A 13938-nucleotide genomic window follows, 5' to 3' on the forward strand; every position below is an offset into this window, starting at 1 on the left:
TCAGGAGTGACATTTTGGTGCGAGTTCATCATTCCTTTCACGCGAAGTAAGTACTATACACCACGGGCACCTATAACAACCTCGTTCACGCACAAGACATAAATAATTGCTATAAAATGAATTATTACTTTTACAGCTTTGGTTTCATTTTTCTAAACCTTGTATAAATAAACCTGGCAATTCGTATTAATAAACTTTCTCAATTTCCACTGTATGAAGCTACTGCTCGAAGAAGACGTTACGACCCTTAAAAAGAAAATTTAAAAACACCAAAGACATACACACGCGTGGCGTACAACATCACCTATTTGAAAAGTTTAATTATCTTAAATAATAATCCCAAATGATGTGTCAACACGTCATAAATCCAAACAAAGTTGCTAACGACGTCGTTTATTTGGATTTCTCATCTTAGGCGGCCCTGAATGACACACCGTAAGTGTCATCTCTATTTAGAGTTTGTGATCCCAATAGGCATATGTCTCGTCCCTCTTTTGCAGTTAATGACACAACTGAAACTGCACTTACAGGGATTAATAAGCAATAACTCCAATGCGCTACTAACTCGATTAAAAAATAACAGACATCAAATTCACATTAGCCGAGGTCTTAGAGGACCGACAATAATAAAGCTATCGTTTATGACTCATGCACTCTAATGACGCGAATCTTTTATCTCTTTCATTAAACACGAGATGGCGCTGGCGAATAAAATCTTTGCAACCGTGCTGGTTGCTTCCGTTGTGATCAATTTTAAAAATAAAAATGGAAAGAGAGAGAGAGAGAGAGACAGAAAAAAAAAAAGAAGAAGATTCGCTACACGCAGGATTTGTTTCTTCAAGCAGTACGAGAGCGAACAAATTAACAACCCTCCCCGTTGTTTCCGCTAACGCCAAGCACCCTGTGGCGGAAACAGCGGAGAAAGAGAGCAGCAGCGGTAATCACATGACTGCACGGCGAAGTTAAGTGTTTCTGGAATGCCGCAAGTGAAGTCGAGAGTTCCCGAGTGGCCCCTACGAAGATTCGGATGCAGAAGAGAAGAGAAGGCAATGTACAGAGACAGAAAGAATGAAGGAGCAATGTGTTCCAGAGTAGACACCTGCGATAAGATTTGTTTCATTGATTCCTATCGATGAGGGAACCGAAGAAACAAGTAAGAAAAGATTTAAGGATTTCAAACAAAGAAAGGTATGGTGAAGCCAAGTCTACAACAAGAATCGCATTACAGAATGGACGCAGTTGTGAGACGATCTCGTCAGTCCGCAACTCTGTTCAGCTGCAAAGTTCTTTCCACCCTCTGAGTGCAGAGTTAATGTTACCACCGAACAAGCCTCGGTACTAATTCGGTACATGAACCTGCCAAGCTCCATTGCTGAAACATGAGTAATCGATGACCAGACAACATCCAGAAACATTATTACACACACTCACTCGAAAGCTGATTATTGGGTAGCCTATACAGTGCATGGTCACCATTATGTCGATGGAGTTCATGTCGATGGAGTAATATTTTTAACAGTTGGAACCCAACGAAAGGGCCAAATAAAATGGGAAGTTTTCGTTTTCTTTTATTATTTTTTAATTATTATTTCGAGTCTTACTGGTTATCTCCATTACAAAATAAAAATATTGCTTTTCAAATCAGAAAATAAATTCAGAAAACAATTCTGTAAATTCTCTCTGTGAATTACTGTATATAAAATCTCACTATAATATAGAAATAAATTTTCTGTTTATACTCCGGGACGACCAAACGGTCAGAGGAGTTCACAAGATAGACAGAATACAAGAAACAGCACCGTATTCAGCAGTCACGGGCTTGAACCCCGGTCATTCAAGGCATCTGTACTTATATAAAATCTCGTAATTTTTTACCTGTGAAAGTTGAACTTATACTGCGGAATAAATTGTAGATTAAAAATCATTTAAGGCAACAAATAACTGGAGGTTAAAAAACGAATTGAGTTGTGTATAAACCATTTCAATTCGTACGTGTGTTTTCGGCCAACATTAATCGAACGTGAATATAGACCCATTTCGACCAAGTGGAGAATTCATAATTCGTTTATAAAATCTTATTTTTAAAGACTGTTAACCGAAAAGAACGTCCAGTTATACGAAATTCCAAAACCACTCGGTTCCATTATGTCACTCGTGGGGCAGCAAGCTGAAATCTTTCAGCATTTCAGACAAGCGAGTTAATAGAACTAGAAGTATACCCTGCCGATAATGAATAATTTATTTTATTGATGATTAGGTTGCATTCGGAATATTGTACTCAGGTCTGGAGACAGCACCTGGAGGAGAGAAAAAACAAAACAAAAAACACTTCTGGAGAGGATTTAAAAGGCAACCGGATTAGTAACGAGCAGAAATCGATGCACATACAAAGAATAGCTAAGAAGTTGTGGAGTGCAACGTTTGACAACTAGATACATCTAAGGGGGGATTCAATAAAGTGTATATGGCACTGGAGGGGTTCAGTAAAACGAATGAGAAAGTTCCGGTCTCCCGGGTAGGTAAGACAAGAACCACGGAGCTCATATATAAAATCTCAAGAAAGAACAGAAGACTGAACCTCATGAAGTTCTTCTATGGGCAGCTATTTATCGAGCACTAGTATAAATTGCCTCCTAAAGTAGTAGGAGGAGTGATTCTGGCCAAGTTCAAAGAGGAATTGGATGATTCTCATGGGAATAATATGAATACTATTATACGTTCCCCCCACCACCACCTCATTAAAAAAAGAGTTTCACGTAATTGAATGTCAAATAGTCATTTAGGCTTCAGAGATATTTTGTACTATGCAATTAGTATTAACAGCGTATCTATGTGACTATTTGAAACAGATCCTCAATTTGAAATCCTCGATATCCCAACCTTCGCTACAGAGCAAGCGAATCAAAAATGGCCTCCATTGCCACAAGATAATACAAAGACGACTTGCTTCAGGATAGCACACCTTTTTACATCAACTAGTTACTAACAAAATTTCGTTGGAGATTACGAAAATTTCGCAGGATGGTACCTGAGAGTGCGAGAGGATCGCTGGTTGTTTAGGGACGAAATAGTTAAAGCCAAGTCAGTATATTGCACATCCTATGGTCGGTTTGCCTTTTTGCTATATAACAACAAATAAGGGTTTCCGGGCTGGAAAAACGAAATTATAGATTCCTCCACAGGGACCGATTAACTGGGACAGACACAAAAATTTCATCCAGGCAAATGTGCATTCTTCGGCAGATTCGAATATTATGCGGCTGAAAAACCCAAAATAACTGACGAAGGGGTCTTTATTCACACAGCCTAAGAATCGGCAACAGGCCCTTAACGAATCCTCCAACCGGAATCTCTGCAAATGAATAATTGAGCCTGTACCGGCAGGGAGGATTCGAACTGTGGTCATTTCCAAACAGTAGGAAATGACAGTAGTCTTATTCAAATGAAATGAAATTCGGGCGATTATTAATAATGTTCTCAGAAAACTTACATTACACATATGTGCCGACCAAATCACGAATTGAGATGACAATATATACCTGACATTCTGACAACTTTGATCCGTTCACAAAACTCCGAACTAAGTAGGTAATTTGAATTCCCTGAATCCTGTATGCGTGTCTTTCCATTAAAGTATTTCAATTCAAAATGTGTCCCTTTTTGCCACACCCTGTATTATTCCTACAGGAACTAACTTGCTTACGTGCTCGCGCGAACTCTTTTGTACTCATCTGCGGAACAAAAGCACGCAGGAAGAAAAGAAGAAGAAGAAATTACTCTCCTTTCGGATTAAAATGGTCGAAATAAACATTTGGGGGCTGCCATAAACTTTTATTTTCCACTACTTTCGCATCCTCTGAAATTTGCAAATCCAATTACTAACGAGATAATGTAATGAATAACAAGCAAATACACAATAAACAACATCAGAGCTCCAAAACCTAGCTACCATCCATCATTAATCTTCCGGGTTCCTGTTTCCTAAACTCCTCCATTAACCCGGAATACATTATTCATCCCGAGTGTGCGCCAACAGCGCGAGGAGACGTTAATCCATTTGCAGAATTAATTCTCTCCTTCATTTTCGCGTAGACGTGTAGTGCTTATCCACCTCGCACGTCAGTTCACATTACGCATGGGCCAACTCAGAAGAATAGCGCAGCGCGCGGCTGGAAAAAAAAAAAAGATATGAAAGGCTAAAAAAAAGTTATGAAAAAAAAAGAGGCGGACGGGCTGTAGCTTCAGTTCATTAAAATCTGTCAGTGACTAGACTGTCAGGCACGAATATTCGTGCGTTTGTACATAATACAGCACGCGCGTGTGATGACTAGGAGAAGCAAAATGAAGTAGACAAAGTGCTGGCTACTTCGCTAATGGTTTTACGAATACTCAATAAGGAAGGGAATTAGCGGTGCAGACAACGGCGAGATTGTTTCTCTAATCTCAGTGGTGTACCTCTTTAGACAAGAGGTCGAATTAGTTTGTGGAATGCTAATCAGACTACGCGGGTTTATCAACTCAGTATCGTGACACCAATCGATCAAAATTATGCATCGCTTGTTTGGTACGCTTTCTCTAATAGGACATCCACCCGATATCAGCATGGGAATAAAGTGACGTAAGGTCCTTCCATGCGGGAGTCTCCCTCTCCTTTACCCCCACCAAATCTTCACGAATAAACCACCGGACACAGAACTTCCGCACTGGCCAACAAAAAGGAGTAGGCAATTACCACGAAGAATAGAGATTCGCGTGTGCCAATTCAAAATAATATACAGATGGAATAATAGACCAAAGTTGGAGATGGAGAGCTATAGAGGACGATTACATTTCGAAACAAGTACTTACTCTAACCTGTAAACTCACCACGCTGAAAACTGCTTTCCATGGGATGACACTAAAACAAAAGTACCTTCCTCGTTCGGCTGGAGACGAGCTGACTAAGCGAAATAACCCCAAAGACATCACATCTTCAAGAAGAAGAAGAAATGAAGTTTTATGAACATAAAGAGAAATCAAGTGAACGAAATGTTTCCATCGAATATTATTGTCTTTATCTCCGCTCACGTTCGGCTAATCTCTGAGGTATTAGTTGTGCACTGTTCACCATGCGCTAAAATTTCTCGGCATTTAAATTCTTTATCGAGGAACACCACCAAAGAATAACACAACAACTTTCTTTTTCGACTACTGTTCTTTTCCTAAGCTATTTCCTCGACCATTACCGGTTATTTTCTTCATTATATTTTATGAAATTAAGCGAAATCATCTGACATCCAAAGGTAATGTGACAGTTCACTTCCTGTAATCCGCCATTCTTTTCTATGTTCTAGATGGCATTACACAATAGGGAATAGATCAAAAGATCTTTATTTTATTTCTGGACATCTATCAAACGAATGTATTTTCCACCATCATTTCCTCATCACGTGTTAAATTCGTTGTGATTACATCTATGGAACTCTGATATCCCAATCGCTAGTTCAAGACAGAACTAACCACAAGGAACTCTTCTACTGCCCATAAACGTTTTTCAAACTATAATTACAGAAATAACCAACATCTAAAAACTGATCCACTAATGATTTGACCATCACTATTTATCGATCATCATTTTTAATTGAATATTTGGTGACTGATAGTCCAGAATAACATCGATATGTTTTTGGATTTCCATCACATTCGAAGCGAATTCTATTAAAAACTTTTGCTCATTAAACAAAACTGTCTAAAGCTCATAATTAAATATCCAATCTCGCTAACTTTGTGAATATAAAAAGCATTTAACTGGAACCAACTACTGTAGATAAAAAGATAAATCAGTTGTGGGGACATGATTTAATAAACACTACGGCTATGTTTAAGAGATTTATTGAATAATTAAATATTTTAATAATTTAAAACTTCAACGGAAATGTCTTTCTGGCAGAGAATAAGCATGGCATGTTAAACCTAACTGTTTATGAAGTAATCTTAATATTTATAGGCTTATATTACACCTTAATTTTCTGACTGTAGCTGTAACATATTATAATTGGTATAAATCGAAAATATTGATATATTTTCGGTTTATTCATTTCATATAAAGTTCATACCGAATACTGGAATTAGTATTGATAATATGTTTAGTTTCAGCAGAGTCGATTTCGTTATATGACCCGATAACCAGCAAAAAAAGTTGAAAGAAATATTTCCACTAAAATTACATTAATAAGAAAATGTTACGCTAGGGATTAAACAGCGTGCATTCACTGCAACAGCACTTTTCTTTTGATGTCATCACTCCTGACATCAAAAGAGAGCGAAACGGAGAATCAAATCTAATTGCAAAAATCTGGCGAATTGCTTTTATTCTAAAATAAAATTCCATCGCGTGATCATTTCAAAAATAACAAATAAATAAAATCAACGTCCCACTTATCTATCGATGTTTAAAGCATAAAATAAAAGCGTTTATTTTGAAATAAAATAAAATACAAAGAAAACCAAAATGAATTCGAGGGGGTGATCAAAAAGTAAGGTTCCTGCGCTATGCAGATTACCATTCCTTCTGCACTAACATAATCGCTAGTGAATGCTGTAAAATGAGATGGTGAAAGGCACTTTGTGCTGATCTGATTGTGTTTGTTTCTCCCATCTTCAGCAGTACGCAAAGGAAAAAAACGAGTTTGTAGAGATCTGGTTTCTAAATGTTTTGGGATGTTGAAGAGCCGATTCTCCTGGAGTTTGCCACACACATAACAATGAAGAGGGTCAAAGATTTCGATAAATGCTGTTTATAGCTATATTAATATCATGGGTTCTACCTTTTAGACAACTCAAATCACGTTGTTAGCTCAAAGAAACTTAGCCCATATTGCACCATCAGGTATTATGTCTCTATTATGCGTGTTGTGCAGGTTGAAAAACTTTACTCCAACCGCCTGGTGTCACGTTGTGATAGTGCTTTAACAGATATGGTTCTTATGTAAAGAAATCACACAAATTACAATACAATGAACAGTTACAAATTGCCAATACATGTTTATGAAAAATTGTATGGGCCTAAAGAACTTTACTTTTTGATCTCCTATCGTTGAATTTTTATGATCACTATTACAATCCCCTTCTATTATTAAAACTTTGCAACTCTCCATTATGTAATGAAGTGCCAGTGTGTGAAGGGTAATCCCGATCACACCAATCCAGCTTTAAAACCTTCCTTAACGATTAAAGTAATACGATGAAATTTAATAATTATACAATTCCCAATTTAATTTGATGACAGACAGAAAGGGAAGAATTCCAGGGACTTACCTGCTGGAATAGATTAGATACACCACATTTATTACATTGGTCGATGAATATCTAAAAACGTCTTAAAAAGTTGTTAACAAAACATGCCCAGTTTTCGAAATCGCTACAGTGCTCTTGCTGGAAAAGAAATTACTGTTTATTCGGTTTGCTGAATTGCAATATGAACGTGCATTAAAGCTTCATACCAAAAAAATTGGATTAAAGTTTCGAATTACAAGATGACTTTCCTGAAGTCAGGAAATCTTAATGGCTCAGCTATGTTTCCTATTTCATGAATCTGATATCTCCATTATCACAGTGGCTTATCGCATTTCTCTTTAAAATCCATTCTCTTCTTTATTGCTCACTCATGGATAAGGTCAGAACATCATAAAGAAAACAGACGATAAGCAGAATAAAAGATAACGAGACGGACTTACCTTGTTAGCCATGTTCCTTTTGCTATTGATTTTGTTATTAAAGTTGTTGCCCTTGTACGCCTTCCGCTCACAATTTGTGTTCTCTTTATCGGATTTGGGCTCGGAACTGAGTACACTCTCGGGGAATATCCTGTTCTCATAGCTCTGAATGGCATTCTGAAATAACAACAAATAGTATAATATCATAAGTAAATTATTTGGATCATTTTTATTACTTACAACAAAAGAGGGAACCTGTATCTGGTTTTAATGACAGGTTAAAAAATCCAAGCGCTCCACTGCGTACAAGATACCTAAAATACTGCGCAATACTTAAAAGATCATATTTCCTGAAGGGACAGATGTGGCCACATCTCAAACTAGCACCATAACAATGTCTCATAATGGGACCTGTTGCTCTGAAAGCTCTTTTTGGAGTTCCTCAAAAAGCGCACACCAAGGGGCGAAGAACAAGAATTCTTAGGTTGTAATGGTAGACGTTTGTTGATTGTAGTATGGATATATTATCTCAGTCATTATTTTATAGCGTGTTGCAGCTACAACTGACTCTTTAATGGAGCACACCAAAGCTGGAGTGCTCCATTAAAGTTGTCCATTAATTTACAGAAATCAAGCCGAAGCGATCAAAAATAAACAGCATCTGGTGATAAAAATAAGAAGCATCTGCAAAAGTGCGGGGTAAGGGGAGATTTTGACAAGGCCCTGGAAAGTAAAATTAAAATTAAACATACTATTAAAAGTTCATGTTCATGCGATGTATATAATTATGACCAGGCAGTTAGTCTTAAATAAACATACATGCCTGATGTTGACAAGTTATTTCAAAGAAAAACTGTATTATGTTTTTAGATTTAATATTTCAAGCAGAATCTTTCGCTGGTAACTAGTGAATATTTCATTATGTGGCTATTTATTCGCCGTGTTCAGATTAATAATATAAGCGCGTCAAAGTCATTTAGCTTCTCGTGGAACCTAAATGATTTTGAGTTTTCTATCATCACTAAACGTCAGACTTTTTTTCGGAACTGCTGAATTTTCTTTGAACAATATTTTAAAAAAATGGTCACTTGGGAGAAATAATTTCAAATTTGCTAATTAATGCCATTTTCGATATGCTGCTCAACCACTATTCTATAAAGAAAAATTGTGTTAAAATGAAGTATCAAAGCATAAACACAATACGCCTTGTTATCTACGTAGCGTTTGGTTAGACACGACTGGTAGGCTACAAAACAGACGATTGTGTTTTGTTTCATCGTTGGGTGGACTACAACCAGACGATTGTTTTTTTAAACCTAACCTTTTTTTTTTTTGCACAGCTTGTTTCCACAAGCAATGTCAGATGGGTGATTATTTGACGCGCTTTTACCACACCTACCATAAGATGAATGCCTCATTGGACTGGCAATCATAAGGAGATTAAAGAAACTTGTCAGGTTATATTTTATTTTTTATTTTATTTTATTTTTATTTTATTAATAAAAAGATACACAACAGGTAACCATTAACAGTGTATCTGAGATCAGATCAATAAACATAATAACAATAATATGAAATCCAACAGGACGATAAACATTGATATAGATTCAAACAATAAAAGCATATACAAAAGAGGATTAGACAGTATGAATCAGAGCTGTAATACTCAATATGTTCTACGTTGATAATGATATTAGTAAATTAATAAGAGGAGTTTACCTCAATATAGTACGTGGAACACTTCCGTATGATACCCTCCAGAAATTAAAACGGAAAAAACGAAAAAATCGACAACTTACCGGTACATTAAAGTAAAATATAAATAATTAAAGTAAATTATAAAAAATTAAATAATCAATTTAACACAATTCAAAATCAATTCAAAACAATTAAAATTCAAATTAACGCAATTAAAAGAATCTAACGAAAATATTCAAAAAGATTTTCCTTCCTTACTTTTTTATAATTTACTTTAATTATTTATATTTTACTTTAATGTACCGGTAAGTTGTCGATTTTTTCGTTTTTTCCGTTTTAATTTCTGGAGGGTATCATACGGAAGTGTTCCACGTACTATATTGAGGTAAACTCCTCTTATTAATTTACTAATAACAAAAGAGGATTGTATTAAGTTAAGTTACCGGTAAAACAAGTAATAATTAATCCGTTAGAGAATAGAAAAATAATATAACAAATAAAAAGCTACAATAATTAGATGTGAGCTAGTCACTTTGCAGTTTAAGTGAAGAGGCAAACTTGTGGATGGAGTTCATCAGTGATTGGGAGTTGTCAAAGAAGTCAATGCGAGAGTCATTTGCTGATTTGCTGATTCTGTTCAGTGGACTGAACTTCATTAAGTCCGTGTTGGCAGAGTCAAGGCGAAACGGTGTAAGGTTCCTGACTTGTCTACAGGGAGCATTGAAGTTTATTTTACTCAGGATATCAGATGCTTCATAAATTCCAGTGATTACTTTGGCTAGGAGGGCGATGTCAGCAGTAACTCTTCTAGTGCACAGAGGCCTTAGATGAAAGTAATCACACAGCGATTCATAATACACTGAGTGATAGAATAGAGGATTGCGGTACGTAAGGTAACGGATAAAGTTTTTTTGGACTGCTTCAATTTTGTTAGTTAAAGTCTTGTGTGAGGATTCCAGATGGGTGAACTGAATTCAAGGATTGGCAGAACAATAGTTTTATAAAGGATAACCGCATATCTGTAGTTTCTGAACTTGTATGTGTTCCGTTTGATGAATCCCAGTGTTTTGAATGCTTTGCTGGTAATTTTAAGGACATGGGCATCGAATTTAGCACTGCTGGAAAAGAGAATCCCTAAGTCGTTAACTTGGTCACACCTTTCGATGATCACAGAGTTAATACTATACTCCGTATTCATTAGTTGTGGAGATCTGAAAGATGAGAAAGAGATTACTTTGCACTTCGAGGGGTTAGCAGACAAGCCATTCAGAGATAGCCACAGAGAGAATTTATTGAGAGCACATTGAAGTTGTTGAGAATCGGTAGTCTCCTTCACTGCTGAGTAGATCTTAAGATCATCTGCATAGAGAGCAACTTGAACATTGGAGGTGTAGATGAAAGAAGGAAGATCATTTACGAAAACAATGAAGAGAAGAGGACCTAAGGGAGAGCCTTGTGGTACTCCGCTTAGTGGTATAAAACAGTCTGAGTTCACTTGATCGATGATAACGCTCAAGGAACGATGCGTAATATAGCTGCGTAGCCATGAGAGCAAAGGGTCACGGATGCCATATAGCTTAAGTTTTTCCAGAAGTTGTTCGTGCGGGACTTTATCAAATGCCTTAGATATGTCTGTGTAGACTGCATCAACTTGTAGGTGGTTATCAAGAGCTTCAGAGGTGTATTGCCAGAAAGGAAGTAAATTTGTGACTACTGACTTGCCACTGCAGAAACCATGTTGATTCTGATCGATAAAAGGCTTGAAGAATTCGAAGAGATGTTTGTGCACTGCTGTGTCGAAGAGTTTAGCCAGGCTGTTTTGCAAGGTTATGGGTCTGTAATCGCATACGTCATTTTTATCACCTTTTTTGAAAATAGGAACTATATTGACCTGCTTAAAGTGCTTAGGATACTTCCCCAGCCTGAGAGACAGGTTGAAGCTCCGCAGTATGAGGGGTTTCAATGTAGTGACAGTCCTTTTCCAAAATAAGCCTGGAATGTCATCTGGGCCTCTAGTATAGTCATTTCTCATGCTTTTTAATGCCGAATTTAAATCTTCATCAGTGATAAAGAGATTAATGAGGATATCATCTTTAACAGGTGTGAAGTCAGGAAATGAGGCAGGTTTCAATGTATCATTTGTTTGAATTCTAGAAAAGTGTTTGGCAAACTCTTGAGCAATACTGAATTCGTCAGTTAAGAGAATTCCATCTGCGTTTCGGAGTTGTAACTTTCTACTGGTTATGTTCTTATGCTTCATAAAATTCCAGAATGGTTTGATATCTCTGTGAGTAAGCAGACTATCCTGAACTGACTCTGTATACATGTTGTAGGAGTTTAATATGAGAGTTTTCACTTCTTTGCGGAGTTGGCTGAATATTTCATAGTATTGACTGTCACCTGTTTGCTTATATTTGTTTCTGTAGAATTCTTTGGATTTAATTTTACGTATTAGTTCACTATTATACCAGTGCGGGTAGGTAGAGCGTGCGGTAAGATGGGATTGAGGAACAATGTCAGATATAACTGAATGGACACAGTTAATCAGGTTGTTGGTGAGCACATCGATGTCATCCATAGCGTCAGCGAGCTGCTTGTCTACGTTTCTTAGAGCTAGGTTGAGCAGAGGCCAGTCAGCCTTTCTGAAATTGAATCGAGGAGTACGGGAGCTGCATTTGAAGTTATGAGAAGTCACTGTGATGTCAAAAGTAATTGGTGAATGATCCGAGTGAAATATGGGGTTGTCGGTGTGAACATCTATATGAGTAGAGGAAAATATTAGGTCGAGGTAGGCATTTTCTCTGGTTGGAAAGTTGCAAATTTGTTCCAGACCATAGCTGTGAAGCATATTAAAGAGAGCCCTAGTCTGCAGTGATGGAGAAGAAGATTCTAAATTGGCCATTTGACGGTTAAAGTCACCCAAAACCATTGCTATGTCGGCAGATTGAATTAGTGGGAAGATTGATTCCAGCGAGCTTTCTAAGTACTGCAGGTCTATATTAGTTAAGGGAGGTGGAAAATAAAGCAATACTATTAAAACCTTTAACTTGCCAAGATGAAGAAGGCAGTATACTGATTCAATATTTGTGAAATTTGATGCAGTTTCACAGAGTATATGGTTAGAATGTATAATAGCTACTCCGCCTCCACGAGATCCTCTGTCCTTTCTATGGATTGTATATTGTCCATCTATAATCTCCTGATCATCAATATCAATGGAGAGCCAGGTTTCAGTGAGCAGGTAAATGTCGTAAATATGTGAGCCTTGGATTGCTCTGAAGTGGTTTAGGTTGCTAATTATACTCCTGCAATTCTGAAGGTAAACACTGAACAGTTGGGATCTGGGGATTCTATGACGAGAGGAGAACGTAGTATGTGTAGATAGCAGGGTATCTGATTGCTATGCCGGTGGAGAGGAGATTTTGGACTCCCTTGATGGTCTGTCCGTGAAGCGTTTTACTAGAGCCCCTGATAAAAGGGATCTTAGATTCAGCACTTTTTCTGTTTGTGATGGAAGGCATGTTATTATAAAAGATGAGTAGGCGGGACATCGTGTCTTCAGAGAACGGACATCTACTCCGAAACCATATTCTTCTTTAATTAGGTTGATAAGATCTTCAGATTTAGTGGAGGGTCCAAGTCTAGAAAGAAAAATTCGGTCTTTTGTGGGAATAATTGTGATATTATACTTGTGTTTGAGTAACTGAGATTTTTCTGCAGTAGTTACATTCTGTGTTTGATGAGTTATGGCTGGAAGCTTGGAGAAAGTACCTTGAGATATAGATGCTTTAATATTTTCTGACGGTTTGTTCTGTTTTGATCTTTGGTGCGATATTTGAGACTGGCAATCAGAAACAGGTTTACTCACTGTGGCGGCAGATCTACAGACAGGTTTGCAGACCTCATTAGATGTGGCAGCAGTTATTTTTGCATATGTTGCCTTAACTGATGTTGAAGAGGATTCCGCTTGGTGACTCTGAGCTTGTGAAATAGAAGTACAGACAGAACTGTTCCGCAGAGGAGAGTAGGTGGGAGGAGTGGTTCTATTTACATCAGAAGAATCATCTAACAGAGTCTGTTTGGCAATAAATTGCTCAGTTGAATGACTTGAATCATGAATGTTAGCAGGCTTGGGCAAATTAATATTTGCAGCAGTAGAATTATTGAGGCCGGTGGAAGGTGAAGATCTGGTCTCAGTACTGAGGGCATCGTCAGTTAATGAAGAATTCGTATTCACTTTGAGCCCATTGGTGTCGAGAGTAGGTTCAGAATTCTTCCTAGCTTCCCTTAAGTGGCAAGACATAACTGATGTGAGATTTTTAATTTGGGCGTTAATGTCAGAAATTTCAGCCTGTTGATTAGCTAATATTGTTTTTATACCACAAATCTCCGTGTATAGCTCGCTGTTTCCTTCATTGAGTGTATTAGAATCCAGGAGAATTTCAGAGTTTGCAGTATAAGGTGCGCTGATTAGATGAGTTTGAATGAGGATTTTCTGCATAGTGTTAAAGAGTAGTTCCTGGAATTCAGTTGATTGCAGAATACC

General features: G+C 37.3%; 1 protein-coding gene across 1 annotated transcript in view; it reads right to left on the minus strand.

The window, feature by feature from the left end:
• Window positions 1-13938, minus strand: part of LOC150085776 (uncharacterized) — a 1040408-nt gene that overhangs the window by 705301 nt on the left and 321169 nt on the right. Inside the window, exon 2 of the mRNA XM_090374246.1 lies at window positions 7716-7871. Within this exon, the coding sequence (XP_090230372.1) occupies window positions 7716-7871 (156 nt within the window). The remainder of the gene's footprint in view (window positions 1-7715; window positions 7872-13938) is intronic.

The sequence above is a fragment of the Mastigoproctus giganteus genome, chromosome 5 (genome assembly GCF_048544385.1).
Source record: "Mastigoproctus giganteus isolate SK-2022 chromosome 5, ASM4854438v1, whole genome shotgun sequence".
Lineage (NCBI taxonomy): Eukaryota > Metazoa > Arthropoda > Arachnida > Uropygi > Thelyphonidae > Mastigoproctus > Mastigoproctus giganteus.